General features: G+C 43.4%; 1 protein-coding gene across 6 annotated transcripts in view; it reads right to left on the reverse strand.

Annotated features, from left to right (window-relative positions):
* Positions 1 to 517: 517 nt before the first annotated feature.
* The window catches only part of LOC109900124 (hepatocyte nuclear factor 4-gamma), a 30028-nt gene continuing 9803 nt past the window's right edge, over positions 518 to 20742 (reverse strand). The window contains exons 1-10 of one of the 6 annotated variants that reach the window (XM_031836336.1): positions 20070 to 20515; positions 12872 to 13037; positions 12553 to 12647; positions 7656 to 7762; positions 7229 to 7384; positions 6514 to 6601; positions 3214 to 3282; positions 2319 to 2561; positions 2059 to 2178; positions 518 to 1364 (exon numbers count right to left, since the gene is read on the reverse strand). In XM_031836336.1, coding sequence (XP_031692196.1) covers positions 1321 to 1364; positions 2059 to 2178; positions 2319 to 2561; positions 3214 to 3282; positions 6514 to 6601; positions 7229 to 7384; positions 7656 to 7762; positions 12553 to 12647; positions 12872 to 13037; positions 20070 to 20163 — 1182 coding nt within the window. In that variant the 5' untranslated portion in view covers positions 20164 to 20515 and the 3' untranslated portion in view covers positions 518 to 1320. Of the gene's footprint in view, positions 1365 to 2058; positions 2179 to 2318; positions 2562 to 3129; positions 3283 to 6513; positions 6602 to 7228; positions 7385 to 7655; positions 7763 to 12552; positions 12648 to 12871; positions 13038 to 20018; positions 20516 to 20742 lie in introns of those variants that run through there. The other 5 variants (XM_031836334.1, XM_031836335.1, XM_031836338.1 and 2 more) reach the window with 5 other exon arrangements.

A 20742-nucleotide genomic window follows, 5' to 3' on the forward strand; every position in this document is an offset into this window, starting at 1 on the left:
GGACACACACCACATAACCCAGACCATGGACACACACCACATAACCCAGACCATGGACACACACCCCATAACCCAGACCATGGACACACACCCCATAACCCAGACCATGGACACACACCTCATAACCCAGACCATGGACACACACCACATAACCCAGACCATGGACACACACCCCATAACCCAGACCATGGACACACACCCCATAACCCAGACCAATAGAACACTTATAGGAACACTCAAGGGAAAGGTCAGGGAGCAGATGAAATAAGGAACCTATCTATACAATTAATTAATAACAAATATCTCGCATACTTTCTCATCCTCTCTGAACATATTGACACCTTGGCCATCTAGTGATGACAGAATTTATATTTCTAAACACACCACATGGGGGAGCCAGTACCCTTCATTTCTCTGCTGTGGGGCGACGTGGTTGCTGGGTTCGTTCTATTACCTCTGTATTGTTTCATAACTATGTCCATGTTCATGCAAAAGCAGACAAAAGCAGAGGCTACAATTCAATGAAAATAGTGTTCTGTTATAATCACAATACACAGCTTACATTGTCTAAAGTCTATACACGATTTGACAGTCTAAAGAAGTTCAATAAGATTCATTTGACAAATACAACTGAATTTAAACACCAAATTTGACAGTTTTCATATTATATCATATCATAACAGTAATCTCAAAAGACTTAAAGCCACTGCAGAGTTGATTAAGAACTAAATATACAGTGAGTTATATTATTGACAAATACATTATGCTCCAGTAAAGCACCACACCACAAGCAACATAGCAACACGTGAACATCATGTGTTACAGACACAGTCCTAATCACTTTGAGAAACACATACTGTATATAATGTACACGGTGATAGCAAATCTCTCACTCCATCTTCAATGATGAGCCTATGGAAAGCTTAAATACATATGGTCATTTACACCATAATAACAGAGGCTCAGAGACTAGGAATAATCTAATGATTTATAGATGCTACAATTTACACAGATTACTCAATTTGTAGACTACCGAACTGGAGTGAAAACCTATGGCACTAAATAGGGTTGAAAACATCAAATATTTTACACCTTTACACACATAGGGCAAACTCAGGTTTTGACACTACCATTGAATGATTTATGAGTTACGAATGTATATCTCAAATGAGTATTTTGCCCATCGAACAGACTTTCTGTAGTTTTCTTGTAGTTGTTATTCGCGGGTCGGGTGCTGTACACTCAGGGGGAGGGGGAGGGATATGTCTTTGTGGGAGGCAGAGCCAGCAGGAAGGAGGGGCTTGATGTTGACTTGATAATCTATGGACCCTGAGGAGGAGATGGGATAGGAGTGTCTGGAGACGCTGTGAAGAGAGAAGAGGGAAAGAAAGGGGGAGATGGGGGGGAGACGGGGAGAGAGAGAGAGATGAGCCACACCAGAGGGACAGAGGGAGAGATAGATGAGCCACACCAGAAAGAGAGAGAGAGAGAGATGAGCCACACCAGAGGGACAGAGAGGGACAGAATGAGACAGAGAGACAGAGAAAGAGAGAGAGATGAGCCACACCAGAGGGACAGAGAGAGACAGAGAGACAGAGTAAGAGAGAGAGATGAGCCACACCAGAGGGACAGATAGGGACAGAATGAGACAGAGAGACAGAGAAAGAGAGAGAGATGAGCCACACCAGAGGGACAGAGAGAGACAGAGAGACAGAGTAAGAGAGAGAGATGAGCCACACCAGAGGGACAGAGAGGGACAGAATGAGACAGAGAGACAGAAAAAGAGAGAGAGATGAGCCACACCAGAGGGACAGAGAGGGACAGAACGAGACAGAGAGACAGAGAAAGAGAGAGAGAGAGAGAGATGAGCCACACCAGAGGGACAGAGAGGGTAATATGGAGCAGTCATGGTTTTTTGCCAATGAATGCCCATGAATCTTGCCTATCTGAGGAACAACTTCATGCATGTGTGTGTGTGTGTGTGTGTGTGTGTGTGTGTGTGTGTGTGTGTGTGTGTGTGTGTGTGTGTGTGTGTGTGTGTGTGTGTGTGTATTTTACCTATCTGAGAAGTGTGTGTAGCAGGCATGGCGCTGATGACCAGTGTGTGTCCAGTCAAAGGGTCCTGGGCTAACTGGGTGTGGCCTGGTTGGTGCAGGTGGGCGGGCTCTGATGCCAGACCTGGAGACAGGCAGACAAACCAGCCAATCAGGACACAGGATAATATATTTACCATTAAATGTACACACTACTACTCACCTCCAAGTAGCGTCATAACATCTATATTTCTTAACAATATTATTAATATGATGTTATCATACAGCCACCTCCCAACAGCATCTCCTGCAGTAGGTTGTCTATCTTGGCCAGGCCACAGAGTTTAACAAACTGCAGTTGTTCTATCATCTGCCAGGTGATGGACTGTAGAGTAGGCAGCAGTAGCAGCAGCTCTCCGAACCTCCCTCTGGAGTCATACTGACGGTCGTTAATATAGTCCTCTAGACTCATCTGGACCTGCAGACGCATCGCCTTGATCTTAGACGGATCACGCAGAGACTTGGCATCTGGACAGAAGGAGAGATGGACGGATGAAGGGATGGATGGAGAGGGAGAAAATGTATTGATGAATGATAATGAATGTGTGAAGACTTTTGGTGTCCGGGTGGAACAAAAAGAACAGAGAACAGTCACGTGTCAATGATTAACAAAACCATTCAAATTAACTTCAGTTTAATAAATTAAGCTATTGTGTAGTGTGTGTGGTGTCTGTGATGTGTATGGGTGTGTGTGGTGTGTGTGGGTGTGTGTGGTGGGTATGTGTGTGTGTGTGGTGTCTGTGATGTGTATGGGTGTGTGTGGTGTGTGTAGGTGTGTGTGGTCGGTATGTGTGTGTGTGTGGTGTCTGTGATATGTATGGGTGTGTGTGGTGTGTGTAGGTGTGTGTGGTCGGTATGGGTGTGTGTGGTGTGTGGTGTGTGTGGGTGTGTGTGGTGGGTATGTGTGTGTGTGGTGTGTGTGGGTGTGTGTGGTGGGTATGTGTGTGTGTGGTGTGTGTCGGTGTGTGTGGTGTGTAAAAGTGTGAAAATACAGTATGGAAGGCTGCCTGGTTCGAGAAACGTTCAAGTGCTTTACCAGGGTCAAAGAAGACGAGTGCCTTGAGAGCAGCATACTCATTGTCGTCTATCTGGATGTCCTGGAAGGGCAGGACCAGCTCACCTAGAACACGGTTAGCTACGCGGCCGATCTCTGGCTCCGCACTGCTGCCATGGATCACACACCCATTACCTGGAGAGGGAGAGGGAGAGGGAGAGGGAGAGGGAGAGGGAGAGGGAGAGGGAGAGGGAGAGGGAGAGGGAGAGGGAGAGGGAGAGGGAGAGGGAGAGGGAGAGGGAGAGGTGTGTGTTTTGGGGTTGAGTGTGTGTCTGTTAGTGATTTTTGTATTTATTTTTTGGTTGACAGCTAGTTTTTCTAGGGTCCGACACATAACGAATAAAACATTACAGACAAAAGCCTATACAATTTACATACAGTACATTTAAAAACATTAAAATGTAGTGTGTGTGTGTGTTTGTGTTTTGCATCTATAATTTACACACACTGTACATGTCAGTACATACACACAACAAGTAGGTCACATGTCAGTACATACACACAACCAGTAGGTCACATGTCAGTACATACACACAACCAGTAGGTCACATGTCAGTACATACACACAACCAGTAGGTGACATGTCAGTACATACACACAACCAGTAGGTCACATGTCAGTACATACACACAACCAGTAGGTCACATGTCAGTGCATACACACAACCAGTAGGTCACATGTCAGTACATACACATAACCAGTAGGTCACATGTCAGTACATACACACAACCAGTAGGTCACATGTCAGTGCATACACACACCAAGTAGGTTACATGTCAGTACATACACACAACCAGTAGGTCACATGTCAGTACATACACACAACCAGTAGGTCACATGTCAGTACATACACACAACCAGTAGGTCACATGTCAGTACATACACATAACCAGTAGGTCACATGTCAGTGCATACACACAACCAGTAGGCCACATGGGGTAGAACGTTGTGCCGTGAGGTGTTGCTTTATCTGTTTATTAAAACAGGTTTGTTGTTCACTTGCGCTATATGAAATGAAAGGGAGTTCCATGTAATCATGACTCTGTATAATACTGTACGTTTCCTTGACCTGGGGACTGTGAAAGACCCTTGGTGGCTTGTCTGGTGGGATAAGTGTGTGTGTCAGTGCTGTGTGTAAGTTGACTGTACAAACAATTTGGAATTTCCAACACATTAATGTATATAATATATGTATGTTTCTTATTAAAAAAAGAAGAAGTGATGTAGTCAGTCTTTCCTCAACTCTTATCCAAGAGAGACTGCCATGCATAGTATTAATATCAGCCCTCTGATTACAATGAAGAACAAGTCGTGCCGCTCTGTTCAGGGCCAGCTGCAGCTTAACTAGGTCTTTCTTTGCAGCACTTGACCGCAAGACTGGACAATAATCAAGATAAGATAAAACTAGAGTCTGCAGGACTTGTTTTGTGGAGTGTGATGTCAAAAAAGCAGAGCATCTCTTTAATATGGACAGACCTCTCCCTTTATTACAGACAGACCTCTCCCTTTACTACAGACAGACCTCTCCCTTTATTACGGACAGACCTCTCCCTGCATTACAGACAGACCTCTCCCTTTATTACAGACAGACCTCTCCCTTTATTACAGACAGACCTCTCCCTTTATTACAGACAGACCTCTCCCTTTATTACAGACAGACCTCTCCCTTTATTACAGACAGACCTCTCCCTTTATTACAGACAGACCTCTCCCTTTATTACAGACAGACCTCTCCCTTTATTACGGACATACCTCTCCCTGCATTACAGACAGACCTCTCCCTTTATTAAAGACAGACCTCTCCTTTTATTACAGACAGATCTCTCCCTTTATTACAGACAGACCTCTCCCTTTATTACAGACAGACCTCTCCCTTTATTACAGACATACCTCTCCCTTTATTACGGACAGACCTCTCCCTTTATTACGGACAGACCTCTCCCTTTATTACAGACAGACCTCTCCCTTTATTACAGACAGACCTCTCCCTTTATTACAGACAGACCTCTCCCTTTATTACAGACATACCTCTCCCTTTATTACGGACAGACCTCTCCCTTTATTACGGACAGACCTCTCCCTGCATTACAGACAGACCTCTCCCTTTATTACAGACAGACCTCTCCCTTTATTACAGACAGACCTCTCCCTTTATTAAAGACAGACCTCTCCTTTTATTACAGACAGATCTCTCCCTTTATTACAGACAGACCTCTCCCTTTATTAAAGACAGACCTCTCCCTTTATTACAGACAGATCTCTCCCTTTATTACAGACAGACCTCTCCCTTTATTACAGACAGACCTCTCCCTTTATTACAGACAGACCTCTCCCTTTATTACAGACATACCTCTCCCTTTATTACAGACAGACCTCTCCCTTTACTACAGACAGACCTCTCCCTTTATTACAGACAGACCTCTCCCTTTATTACAGACAGACCTCTCCCTTTATTACAGACAGATCTCTCCCTTTATTACAGACAGACCTCTCCCTTTATTACAGACAGATCTCTCCCTTTATTACAGACAGACCTCTCCCTTTATCACAGACAGACCTCTCCCTTTATTACAGACAGACCTCTCCCTTTATTACAGACATACCTCTCCCTTTATTATGGACAGACCTCTCCCTTTATTACAGACCTCTCCCTTTATTACAGACAGACCTCTCCCCATCTTTACAACCATTGAATCCATATGTTTTGACCATGATAGTTTATAATCTAAGGTAACACCAAGTCACTTAGTCCCCTCAACTTGTTCAACAGCCACACCATTCATTACCAGATTCAGCTGAGGTCTAGGGCTTATGGAATGATTTGTACCAAATACAATGCTCTTTTAGAGATGTTCAGGACCAGTTATGGTCAATGATATCAAAGACTGCACTGAAATCTAACAGTACAGCTAAAAAACTATCTTCTTATTATCAATTTCTTTCAACCAATCATCGGTCATATGTGTCAGTGCAGTACATTTTGAGTGCCCTTCTCTATAAGCATGCTAAAACATTTGTGTCATTGCAGTACATTTAGTCTGTTATTAATTTGCACAACGTGTGTGTGTGTTAGTACCTGCGTTGTGTGTATGTACCACCACTTACTAACTCGTTATCTGGATAGTTTTACCATCTACAAATCATCTTTAGGGGCAATCCATGTGTTCTATGTATTTTCATCTCTGATAAGAAGTGTTTAAGTCAGAGGCCTCCATACATAAATCCTTGGTCAATGATTATCAGGGTATATAACAGTCTTGCAGGGCAACGACCTGTTAGACTCAAAACATGCTTGGCAAAGCAGTATGGCAGGTTTTGACTGGGTGTTAATGAGGCATAAAGGAGAGGTGATTGGTCAGTTCTTACCAAGAAGCAGGAAGTCCTTATAAGGCATTGACCTCTTGGCGACCCCAAGTAGAAGGTGTTCCCCTGCATGAGCTCTGAGCAGACTCACCTGGACAAACACACACACACACGAAACACACACACACACACACACACACACAAAACAAAACACACACACACACACATGAAACAAAACACACACACAGCATGAGAAACAAGGACATGAGTGACCAAACACCGGCTACAAACATCTCAGCCTCATTTGACTCTAAACCATTAGCTACGGACTGAAGCCAGAAACATTACTGTGTGTTTCTGGAAGGTCACAGGCACATTCAAAAGGCTTTAGTTGAGTCGTGGCAATACTTTGACAACCACTGTTTTGTTTCAGTCCAGTGCCAGTCACTTCTTGGTAGTCATGTAGTTGTCCTAGCCTAGTCAGGTTGTGTACCTGGTCAGTCACTTCTTGGTAGTCATGTAGTTGTCCTAGCCTAGTCAGGTTGTGTACCTGGTCAGTCACTTCTTGGTAGTCATGTAGTTGTCCTAGCCTAGTCAGGTTGTGTACCTGGTCAGTCACTTCTTGGTAATCATGTAGTTGTCCTAGCCTAGTCAGGTTGTGTACCTGGTCAGTCACTTCTTGGTAGTCATGTAGTTGTCCTAGCCTAGTCAGGTTGTGTACCTGGTCAGTCACTTCTTGGTAGTCATGTAGTTGTCCTAGCCTAGTCAGGTTGTGTACCTGGTCATCCAGGGGCAGCTCTCCGAAGGCAGGAATGTACTTGGCCCATTCCACCAACACAAGCAGCTGTTGTCTCATGGAGTCACAGACATCCCCCACACCAGCTGACTTCTGTTCTGACACATCTACTGCACCCCTGGGACTGGATACGTTGATCTAGAGAGAGAAGGAAGCTGTCATACAGATGAATGGAGACTCTCATGATGATTTTAACCACCTTCTACATGATTGCTTAGAGGAATTGTATTTGTCCTCTGTGTGTGTGTGTGTGTGTGTGTGTGTGTGTGTGTGTGTGTGTGTGTGTGTGTGTGTGTGTGTGTGTGTGTGTGTGTGTGTGTGTGTGTGTGTGTGTGTGTGTGTGTGTGTGTGTGTGTGTGTGTGTGTGTGTGTGTGTGTGTGTGCGTGTGCGTGTGTATGTGTGTGTTACATGTTGAGACAGGGACTCCGCCTGGGCAAGAACAGTGATAGGTAGGAGATCCTGATTGTCCTGAATGCTTCTTCTGGAGCTGATACGATCTCTTTCATTCTGAACCGCTGAAATACACACAAACACACACACACACACACATCAGATGAGACATATCACTATGATATTACTGTGTTAACATTTCCCACAGCTAGGGTGTAAGACTAACAACCACATGGATCTGGATAGATTCAAGTCCCCCCTGAATTTGCTGATACCATCCTAGAAAAAGAGCTGTGTAGAGAGGTGAAGTCAAACGTTAACCAATAGCAGCCTTGAACAACATGTCATTAAACCCTATGCCAAGGTTATAGGGCCCATAAACACACACACACACACACACACACACACACACACACACACACACACACACACACACACACACACACACATACACACACACACACACACACACACACACACACACATACACACACACACACACACACACACACACACACACACACACACACACACACACACACACACACAATCCTTCTCTGATACACCTCATAAACACAGCGTTCTCTGAATAATTACTTGTGGTTAATAACATAGTTCGTTTGAGACTCCCAGACTCCCAGGGCTAGCTTCAGCCTCCCAGCCACCCAGCATCCATAATTTCAGCCTCCTAGCCACCCAGAGATGCTTTCAGCCTCACAGCGTCCTAGAGTTAGTTTCTATCTCCCAGCCACACAGTATCTATAGTTTCAGCCACTGAGCCTCCAAGAGTAGGATTAATAAGACTCCCAACCAAGCAGCATCCATACTTTCAACCTCCCAGCAACTCGTTTCCATTTTTTAAGCCTCCCATCCACCCAGTATCCATAGTTTCAGCATCCAAGCCAACCAACATCCATAGTTTCAGCAACCCAGAATCCATATTTCAGCCTCCCAGCCACACAGTATCCACAGTTTCAGCCTCCCAGCAGCCCAGCATCCAAATATTCAGCCTCCCAGCCACCCAGCATCCATAGATTCAACCTCCCAGCCACCCCAGCATCCACAGTTTCAGCTTCTCAGCAATCCAGTATCCATAGTTCAGCATCCCAGTAACCCCTTGTCCATAGTTTCAGCCTCCCAACCACCCAGATTCCATAGTTTTAGCCACAAAGCATTCCATAGTTTAAGCCACCTAGCATCCGTAGTTTCAGGCTCCAAGCCACCCGGTATACATATTCTCAGCCTCCCAGCCACCCAGTATACATAGTTTCAGCCTCTCTCTCAGCCTCCCAGCATCCCTAGTTTCAACATCCCACCCACTCAGTATACATAGTTTCAGCCTCTCAGCAACCCAAAATACATGGTTTCAGCCTCCAGGGATCCATTGTTTTAGCTTCCCAGCCACCCAGCATCCATAGGTTCAACATCCCAGCCACCCAGTATACATAGTTTCTGCCTCCCAACCACCCAGTATGCATAGTTTCAGCCTCTCAGTAACCCAGTATCTATATTTTCAGCCTCCAAGTATCCATTGTTTTAGCCTCCCAGCCACCCAGCATCCATAGTTTCAAACTCCCATCCACCCGGCATTCATAGTTTCAGCCTCCCAGACACCCAGTATCCATAGTTTCATCCACCCAGCATTGATAGATTCAGCCTCCTCCCAGCCACCCAGCATTGATAGATTCAGCCTCCTCCCAGCCACCCAGTATCCATAGTTTCATCCACCCAGCATTGATAGATTCAGCCTCCTCCCAGCCACCCAGCATTGATAGATTCAGCCTCCTCCCAGCCACCCAGCATTGATAGATTCAGCCTCCTCCCAGCCACCCAGCATCCTTACAGTGGTTCCTCCTTTAAAAGTTGCGTTATACTGCACTACATCTTGTAGGCTGCTGCAGCATTCTGTGGCATATTATTTGATTTGTCAGCCATTGATTCTGTTAATAGGTTAAACATTTCACTTTAAATTCCACGTATCCTGAAAATGACATCTGCTGCTTTAGATCGAACTGTCATATCTCAGTTATTGTTTTCATAGATACAAAAAATAAGCTATTTTCTTTACTTTCAGAGTGCGAGCTGATCAAGGGGTCAAAACTTTAGATATTGCCAGATGTATGTTCACTGTCTGAGGAAAAGGCCGGGGAAGCTTTATTGCTGGCAAAAAGTGTCCATAACCAGAAGTAAACTGTTCAGTGTTCTTTTTCTCTCTTCCTCTCCTCGCAGCCTGTCTTGTTGTACATGGAACTTGTTTCACATTCATTCATTAAAAAACCCTTAAGATGTCAGCTGCTAATTTTCAGATTTACACCACATAAACACTCAGCCATTTTCACTGAACTATCAAGCCCCTGTTGCTACCAAGTCATAATTTCCCTAGAGGTTAGCCTTGCAATAACCAAGTGGGTGGTGAGGCACAACGCCCTCTATGTTTAAATGTTTCAGGTACACTCAGATAGGTGGCTGCGGCACATACAGTCAGTACCCACTCACAGAGTCACACACAACTTGCATTTCTATAAACTCTGACCCAACTCAGTGTTCATTCTTCATGGAGGAAGACCACAGGACCACAGAGATTAGGTCTAAAGAGATGCTTTACATTGACACACAGATAGAGATGTAGTAGTCCCAGCGTTAATGATCCAAGGTCAGTGTTGCATTTCACCTCCTGATGATTATGATTACTGACTGTGTTAGAATAAAACAACATAAAAAGCTTAATCATGCCCTCTCTCTATACATCTGTCTCTTGTCTGCAGGTATGTTTTGATGTGAGAGAGGATGCCAACCCCCAGTCCCGTCATCACCACCTTACCCACTACTAAGATAACATTCGGGCCAACTGGGAGCCCCGGGCTGGTTAGGAGACACCACTAGAGACACTATTATGTAATTGTGATGAACTGAGAGAATATTAGGGTAGCACTGTGATTCATTAATCGTATGCTGTCTTCCCTGTTCCTCTGTTGTACCCCTTTCCTTTCCTGTCTTCTACACCCCCCTCTCTCCACCTCCTCTCTCTTCCTCTTTTGTTTATAATACACACCATATGTGCATTGAAGTACAGATTGAACTTGTATTTATAATATAATATTACAATTAGAATATTTATAATGCATGTATGATGTATTTATAACACCTGGATAATGAACTTCTTTCAATAAAGCGTTTCGCATTCTCCACTGGTTGAAATTAAGTATCGCATTGAAATACTATCCTGTGTCCTCAGATTAATGCAGATGAAGGGAGTTAGATATGTACAGGAAATTTGGTGTACTGTTTTAATCTGTATATATGAATTACAAATCAGCCTTTACTTAAACCATGTTTCTAGTCTTTTGCATATTTACAATGTGTAATCATTGATGTCCCAGGAGCAGGAGTGGTAAACCCTGTTGAAGTGTGTAATTGTAATACATACTGTACATGCAGACACAGCATCATTCAAAGAATGGAGTTTGATTCACCTGGTATTGGATATGACTGAAAAAAGAATGTCTCACAGAGATTCATACCTGAAACGCACCTTTATTTGCCAAGGAAGAGTACATGATCAGTTAATATATTCAATGTACAGGCTACAATGTGGGGATCTCATGCGTGGTAATAACTACAGTAAATGTATATAGGACTTGAATCATTGGCACAATAAAGTTATTATATTCTACTCAATTCATAGGCTTCATTAAGTCGATACATCAACTATGATTGCAAGAGGTTCATATGTTCTGAACTAATATTCATACCAAACGTTTTAGGGTCCATAAACAGATCGGCTACATACTGTAGTTAGCTACACATCCATAGGCATACAGTTATTGTAATCCTCCACTACACAATAAGAAAATAAATAGTTAGTTAGCTAAGTTACTTCAGATGCATTGCATGGCAAATATCAGCAAGGCAAGCTAACACAATTGTACATTCAATTTGCAGTAAATGCTTTAGCTAGCTAGATTCTTTACATCCACTGTTTCACAAGACGACAGCCTGGTTTGCTGGTTTTCTCAGGAGTCCCTAAAACATTAAAAAACACGAATTACAATTTCATACTCATGTCATAACACTAGCTAGCTAGCTAGCTAATGTTAGCTAGTCAGCTAACTTGCTAAATAGCGATTTTCATAAATTAACTTAATGAAAAAAAATATGCACATTCGTTTGTCTCTACATTAACTTACATATTCCTCTCAATTCTACATTTTTTGCTGGACTTGTTATGGCATTATAATTACTTACATTTGCTTCCACCATAATGTTTTGTCAGCCATCTTCGCTGAAGAAAGTCACCAGCGACGGATGGCTCACGTCAAATTTGTCATTGGAACCACTCGATATGATTGGTCATATGAAATCCTTGGGACCCAAATGCATAATGAGTGCTCTAACTCCCCCTTGTGGTGGTCTGGAGCAATGAAGCCGTGACGCCGGATAAGCTTGCAACTTTTAAAGGAGGAACCACTGTAGTTTCAGCCTCCCAGCCACCTAGTATACATAGTTTCAGCCTCCCAGTATCTATCGTTTCAGCCTCCCAGTTACCCAGTATCTTTAGATTCAACCTCCCAACCACCCAGCATCCATAGTGTCAGCCTCCCAGCCACCCAGCATCCATAGTTTCAGCCTCCCAGCCACCCAGCATCCATAGTGTCAGCCTCCCAGCCACCCAGCATCCATAGTCTCAGCCTCCCAACCACCCAGCATCCATAGTTTCAGCCTCCCAGCATCCATAGATTCAGCCTCCCAGCCACCCAACATTCATAGTTTCAGCCTCCCAGCCCTGATTCCCTCCTCACACTGACTGCTTCACTTTTCCTCTTGTAATATGTTGAATTTGCAAGTACAGAGTTAGTGCTGGACTGGAACAAAAGTCTGTATTGATATTCAGTAGTACTGGTTTGATGTGGCCAACCTTCTTTCTTCATGCCAGCTCTGAAACACTGGTGGAGCCTGCAGAACCGACACTGGTTCCTCTTGTCCTTGTCGACCACACACTGACGGTTAAACCTGGAGACGCACAGACAGATACACATACAGGATCCCTGTCAATATCTGAACACTATGGGCCTTCCTTGTAGTTCTGTACATTCCAGCATTACCAACTAGTGACTTCTCTACTTGCAGTAGCGTAAGGATTACTGTGACGTTAACATCTCATATTATGTCTGTTGTTATCATAGACATAGGCTCTGGTGAATGCAGCTGTAGGCTGAACACACACACACACCTACCTGCAGGAGTAGATGTGGTTCTTGCGTATGGAACGTCTGAAGAAACCTTTACATCCGTCACAGCTGGAGGCTCCATAGTGTTTCCCTGTAGCTTTGTCTCCACAGATAGCACAGTTACCGTTCACTACATCTGCCTGAGACAGGCCCGGCTCCGCTGGCATACTGTCTAGAACACACACATTACCCAAAGACTGGGTTAGTCTGCTGAGCTTAAGTCGAGGTGTTAGTGCAGGGGAGCTAATGCACATTTTATGGTCACAGTAAAGGTTGCACGCACGAGCGCATACACACACATCCTTCTGGCATCAGAAAAACCTATTCAGTTCAAATAGGGAAATCAGTCATTTTGTGCATGGGAAATCAAGGCGTCTTGGCAGAGGAAGAGAAGGACAGGGACTAGCTTTGTACTAGCTGACTGCTTTCTGCCTATTACAGTATGGGGGACAGTGGGAACTAGTTTAGCTTTGTGTTAGCTGACTGCTATCTGCCTATTACAGTATGGGGGACAGTGGGAACTAGTTTAGCTTTGTGCTAGCTGACTGCTATCTGCCTATTACAGTATGGGGGACAGTGGGAACTAGTTTAGCTTTGTGCTAGCTGACTGCTATCTGCCTATTACAGTATGGGGGACAGTGGGAACTAGTTTAGCTTTGTGTTAGCTGACTGCTATCTGCCTATTACAGTATGGGGGACAGTGGGAACTAGTTTAGCTTTGTGCTAGCTGACTGCTATCTGCCTATTACAGTATGGGGGACAGTGGGAACTAGTTTAGCTTTGTGTTAGCTGACTGCTATCTGCCTATTACAGTATGGGGGACAGTGGGAACTAGTTTAGCTTTGTGCTAGCTGACTGCTATCTGCCTATTACAGTATGGGGGACAGTGGGAACTAGTTTAGCTTTGTGCTAGCTGACTGCTATCTGCCTATTACAGTATGGGGGACAGTGGGAACTAGTTTAGCTTTGTGCTAGCTGACTGCTATCTGCCTATTACAGTATGGGGGACAGTGGGAACTAGTTTAGCTTTGTGTTAGCTGACTGCTATCTGCCTATTACAGTATGGGGGACAGTGGGAACTAGTTTAGCTTTGTGTTAGCTGACTGCTATCTGCCTATTACAGTATGGGGGACAGTGGGAACTAGTTTAGCTTTGGATGCTTTCATCTGGTTTATTTGTTGAAATTGTGGTGTTGAGGTTGTGCCTAGTGGTTAGTGGTTCTTTTTTTATTCTTCTTGTTTTATTTGTAATGTACATTTGTCTTCCTGTTTGTGTGAAAATGTTTGTACTCAGGGCACTATTGGGAATGACACTCTGGTCTCAATTGGGCTACCCTAAATAAATAAAAGTTCATACAAAATCTGAGATAAATGTGAAAGACAGCCATCATTTTAAACCACATTCCAAAACCATGTTATCTAGGTTTTTTGTATCTACATGGTATCATGTCAAATCAAATCAACGTTTATTTGTCACGTGCGCCGAATACAACAGTGAAATGCTTACTTACAGGCTCTAACCAATAGTGCAAAAAAAGTATTAGGTGAACAATAGGTAGGTAAAGAAATAAAACAACAGTAAAAAGACAGGCTGTATACAGTAGTGAGGCTATAAAAGTAGCGAGGCTACATACAGACACCAGTTAGTCAGGCTGATTGAGGTAGTATGTACATGTAGATATGGTTAGTGGCTATGCATTTATGAGATACGAAGTCAAGAGAAGGGGCCTCAAAACTCTAGAACCAGGCCAAGTCACAACCCCTGCAGACCCAGACTGAGAACAAGAACCAGTATATTGAGACAAAGACCAAGGCCACATGTGGTCTGAAGTGTTCTCAAGACCAAACCCATCAGATCACATTACAACAAAGATAACAAACTCAGGAATATATCTAATCTAAAGTAATCTGCCCATTCATATCTCTACTCACACCAGACATATTCCTGCATACACCAACCATGTCCAAGGTGGAAGAATACATCTTGACAATGCCAAAGAGAATCAAGTAAATGTTTGACCAACTTCCCTTTAATATTCCTTTTATCAGTCGTGTTGAGATGACATCAGTGGATGTCCCAACCTGTTTTCATACTGTAGGCCCACAATAAACCTGTCTTTATGACACACTGCAGATCCCTATCGAAACAGACTTCTTATCATTCATGGATTATGAATGAATGGATAAATACAATATTCAACTGTTTTTTTTTAAAGTGCATTAGGGATTGTGAGTGTATAAGCAGAATGACAAATGACAATCATCAATGTTATTCAGACAGGTGAAGCTGCTCTAATTTAGTCCCATGGAGCTGAATGGCAAAAATAATTGTGTGCATATTTTGGCAATTTGATTGTGTTCTCCACACCGCATTTCTCCACACCACATTTTAAGCCATCAGTGTGCATTACAGAGCAATTACCTATGGAAATTATCTACAGCCATGGAGCTGGTTGGCGGCCATATTGGAAAACTGCCGCCCTAGAAAATCAAATCACATTGTATTTATCACATGCTTCTTAAACAACAGGTGCAAATGCTTACTTAATTAATGCTTACATCCCAACAATGCAGAGAGACAAATTATGAGGAATAAATACACAATGAGAAATTATAAGTTGGCTATTTACACAAGATACCAATACCGAGTCGATGTGCATAGGTACGAGGTAATTGAGGTAATATGTACGTGTAGTTAGAGGTAAACTCACTATACACAGATAATAAACCGAGAGTAGCAGCGGCGTATAAATGGGAGTGGGGGGGTCAATGCAAATAGTCCGGGTTGCCATTTGATTAGCTGTTCAGGAGTCTTATGGCTTTGGGTAGAAGCTGTTAAGAAGCCTTTTGGACCTAGACTTGGCGCTCCGGTACCGCTTGCTGTGCGGTAGCAGAGAGAACAGTCTATGACTAGGGTGGCTGGAATCTTTGGCAATTTATAAACACCGCCTGGTATAGAGGTCCTTGATGGCAGGAAGCTTGGCCCCCGGGATGTACTAGCCTGTACGCACTACCCTCTATAGTGCCCTAAGGTCAAGAGGCCAAGCAGTTGCCATACCAGGTGGTGATGCAACCAGTCAGGATCCTCTCAATGGTGCAGCTGTAGAACATTTTGAAGATCTGAGGACTTATGACAAATCTTGTCACTTTCCTGAGGGGGAATAGGCTATTTCGTACCCTATTCACGACTGTCTTGGTGTGTTTGGACCATGATAGTTTGTTGGTGATGTGGACACCAAGGAACATGAAGCTCTCAACCTGCTCTACTTCAGCCCGGTCGATGAGAATGGGGCGTGCTCAGCCCTCCTTTTCCTGTAGTCCATGATCATCTCCTTTGTCTTGATCACGTTGCGGGAGTGTTTGTTATCCTTGCACCACACTGCCAGCTCTCTGACCTGCTCCCTATAGGCTGTCTCATTGTTGTCGGTGATCAGGCCTGTTGTGTCATCGGCAGTCCTGTAGCTTAGCATCTGCGTCGTCTGACCACTTCCGTATTGGGCGAGTCACTTGTACCCCTTGCTTTAGTTTTGCTTCTAACCAGGAATGAGGAGGATAGAGTTATGGTCAAATTTGCCAAATGGAGGGCGAGGGAGAGCTTTGTATGCGTCTCTGTGTGTGGAGTAAAGGTGGTCTAGAGATATTTTCCCTCTGGTTGCACATGTAACATGCTGGTAGAAATGAGGTAAAATGGATTTTAGCTTCCCTGCATTAAAGACCTCGGTCACTTGGAGCGCCGCCTCTGGATGACCATTTTCTTCTTCGCTTTTTTCTTCTTACCCACTTGCCGTCGGATCCTTACAAGGCACCCCGACCTATGTCCCCAATATCTTAGTTTCTTGTTCATGTGAATTTGGGCTTTGTCCGGTGTCTGAATTAAATCCTTTGCATCTGACTCGTTAAAGCAAAAATCTTCATCCAGTACGAGGCCTACCACCGTTGTGCCGTCAGCAAACTTAATGATAGTGTTGGAGCCGTGCGCTTTCGCGCAGTCATGGGAGTACAGGAAGGGACTAAACATGCACCCCTGAAGGGCATCCGTATTGAGGGTCAGCATGGCAGATGTGTTGTTGCATACTCTCACCACCCTAGGGGTGGCCCATCAGTAATTCCAGAATCTAGTTGTAGAGATAAGGTTTTAGTCCCAGGGTCCTGAACTTAGTGATGAGCTTGGAGGAACAATGAGCTGAGGTCAATTAACTGCATTCTCATATAGGTGTTCCTCTTGTCCAGGTGGTAAAGGGCAGGGTGGAGTGTAAAAGAAATTGCATGGATCTGTTGAGGTCGTATGTGAATTTGAGTGGATACAGGGTGTCTGGGATGATGGAGTTGATGTGAGCCATGACCAGTCTTTCAAAGCATTTCATGGCTAGAGATACAATTTAAGTCGGAAGTTTACATACACCTTAGCCAAATACATTTAAACTCAGTTTTTCACAATTCCTGACATTTAATCCTAGTAATAATTCCCTGTCTTAGGTCAGTTAGGATCACCACTTTATTTTAAGAATGTGAAATGTCAGAATAATAGTAGAGATAATTATTTATTTCAGCTTTTATTTCTTTCACCACATTTCCAGTGGGTCAGTGTAACGGCTGTTTGAAGAAGAGGACTAAGGTGCAGCGTCGTACGTGTTCATGATTTTTAATAAAACTGGACAAAAAAATAACAAAGCAGAACAAACGAAACAGTTCTGTCAGGTGCAGACACACAAAACAGAAAATAACTACCCACAAAACACAGGTAGGAAAAGGCTACCTAAGTATGGTTCTCAATCAGAGACAACGATTGACAGCTGCCTCTGATTGAGAACCACACCTGGCCAAACACAGAAATAGAAAACATAGAACACAAAATATAGAATGCCCACCCCAACTCACGCCCCCTGACCAAACCAAAATAGAGACAAAAAGGATCAGGGTGGATCTAAGGTCAGGGTGTGACAGTCAGAAGTTTACATGATTTATTTGAGCTTTTATTTATTTCATCACATGGGTCAGAAGTTTACATGCACTCAATTAGTATTTGGTAGCATTGCCATTAAAATTTTTGCCTGGTTCAAATGTTTCGTGGAGCCTTTCACAAGCTTCCAACAATCAGTTGGGTGAATTTTGGCCCATTCCTCCTGACAAAGCTGGTGTAGCTGAGTCAGGTTTGTAGGCCTCCTTGCTCGCACACACATTTTTAGTTCTGCCCACAAATGTTCTATGTGATTGAGGTCAGGGCTTTGTGATGGCCACTCCAATACCTTGAATTTGTTGTCCTTAAGCCATTTTGCCACAATTTTGGAAGTATGATTGGGGTCATTGTTCATTTGGAAGACCCATTTGCGACCAAGCTTTAACCTCCTGACTGATGTCTTGAGATTTTGCTTCAACATATGCACATAATTTTCCAACATCATGATGCTGATCTATTTTGTGAAGCGCACCAGTCCCTCCTGCAGCAAAGGACCCCCACAACATGATGCTGCCACCCCTGTGCTTCACAGTTGGGATGGTGTTCTTCGGCTTGCAAGCCTCCCCCTTTTTCCTCCAAACCTAACGATGGTCATTATGGCCAAACAGTTCTATTTTTGTTTCATCAGACCAGAGGACATTTCTCCAAAAAGTACGGTCTTTGTCCCCATGTGCAGTTGCAAACCGTAGTCTGGCTTTTTCATGGCGGTTTTTGAGCAGTGTCTTCTTCCTTGCTGAGTGGCCTTTCAGGTTATGTCAAGATAGGACTCGTTTTACTGTGGATATAGATACTTGTGTACCAGCATCTTCACAAGGTCCTTTGCTGTTGTTCTGGGATTGATTTGCACTTTTCACACCTAAGTACGTTAATCTCTAGGAGACAGAACACATCTACTTCCTGAGCAGTATGACGGCTGCATGGTCCCATGGTGTTTATACTTGCATACTATTGTTTGTACAGATGAACGTGGTACCTTCAGGCATTTGGAAATTGATTCCAAGGATGAACCAGACTTGTGAAGGTCTACAATATTTTTTTCTAAGGTCTTGGCTGATTTCTTTTGATTTTTCCCATGATGTCAAACAAAGAGGCACTTAGTACACCTCCAATTGACTCAATTATGTACATTAGCCTATCAGAAGCTTCTAAAGCCATGACATCATTTTCTGGAATTTTCCAAGCTGTTTAAAAGCACAGTCAGCTTAGTGTATGCAAACTTCTGCCCCACTGAAATTATGATACAGTGAATTATAAGTGAAATGATCTGTCTGTTGTTAGATTAGTTGTGTTGAAATTAGTTGTGTCTTGCACACAGTAGTTGTCCTAACCGACTTTCCAAAACTATAGTTTGTTAACAAGAAATTTGTAGAATTGTTGAAAACGAGTTTTAATGACTCCATCTTAAGACTATGTAAACGTCTGACTTCAACTGTACACCTGTTCTGAAAGGCCCCAGAGTCTGCAACACCACTAAGCAAGGGGCACCAGTGGAGATTGAAGTATCTGTCCACAGAGCTGGGTTTAACGGAAGAGTGGCCAGAAAAAAGCCATTGCTTAAAGAAAAACATAAGCAACATGGTGTTCGCCAAAAGGCATGTGGGAGAAATCACTGTATTTAACTTGTGTAAAAAGATACTTTGAAAGTGAAAATATTCCAATTTTACTGCCATTTCCGTTGATGTTTTTTCAATATTGTTGTGCCAGTCAAGGTAAAAACAAAGACTATTTGTTTTTTGTTGTTGACCAAATTTGCTCCTCTAAAACCAATACAAAAATGTTAAGCTATTTGAAGCCATGTAGACCCAACACAAGGGAAGCCATGACCCAAAATGCATTATCACCATTGACCTTTAAGGCCGACGCAAGCCTTTGCTGAAATGGCACTATATCAGGTTTTTTTCAGCAAGACAAATTATGCAGGTGTGCCAATTTTTACGCTTTTATACCATATTGAACAATATAGTCTTTTTGGGAGCTTATCTACTGGACTAAATGTACAATATCACATTTGAATGTTTATATTCAAGCTTACAAGGAAAAAGGTCAAGTTGACTTTAGGCTTTTTACTGAAGTCAGAATTCAGATATTGTATTTCTACTAATCATTTATTGACTGCAGGTAGAGGGATCAGGGTGAAGCATATCTGACCTTACATTTCAGAAGACACAAAATGACCACACAGATATGTTGCTAGCACCTGTTAACTTGTCATTTCAGCAGACCGTGTGTGTGTGTCCAGTCCACTCACCTCCCCGACCATAGAGGATGTCAGCGTGTTCGAAGCCCAGGCTGCTGTACGTTGGGTCCAGCCCCTCACTGTAGTTGGCTACATCCATGTCCATCAAGGAGTTACTCACTGACACAGGCGGATACTTCAACCCTCACTTTCTATCCCTCTGTCACTGTCCTTTTCTCTCCCTATTTCTCTCTCTAACTCTTTTCCTCTGCCTCCCTTTTCTCTGTCTCCCTTTAATTTGTTCCGATGTATTTTCCTACCACTATTTCTATTCCTTTACCACTGCCTGTCTGCCTCGGTCTCCCTACCCTTCTCTTCCTCTCTCTTTTTCGTATTCCTCTGTCACATTCAGTTCTTCCACCGTCTGGAGTGTAGAAGGTAAACTAAGTTCCCTGCCATTTGATTGGTACTTTTTTAAGAAAGTGGGTGGGGCCTTGGCAAAGACTTCTCACCTTATCGCTTCTTATTTAATCTCTCCTTCTTTCCCTCACTTATCACAGGGATGGAGAGATAGATATTCCCTTCCCTCTCCATTCTCTCTCTTTTCCTGAGGCATATTGGCAAGTTTGACAGGGTGGAGACGATGTCATTAAGAGGGTGTGTGGGCATGCGTGTGTTAGTGTGTGTCGCCAGTATGCTGTGGCCTACATAGTCTGCCTAATCAAATCAATAGTCAAGCAATACA

The sequence above is a fragment of the Oncorhynchus kisutch genome, linkage group LG11, assembly GCF_002021735.2.
Source record: "Oncorhynchus kisutch isolate 150728-3 linkage group LG11, Okis_V2, whole genome shotgun sequence".
Classification (NCBI taxonomy): domain Eukaryota; kingdom Metazoa; phylum Chordata; class Actinopteri; order Salmoniformes; family Salmonidae; genus Oncorhynchus; species Oncorhynchus kisutch.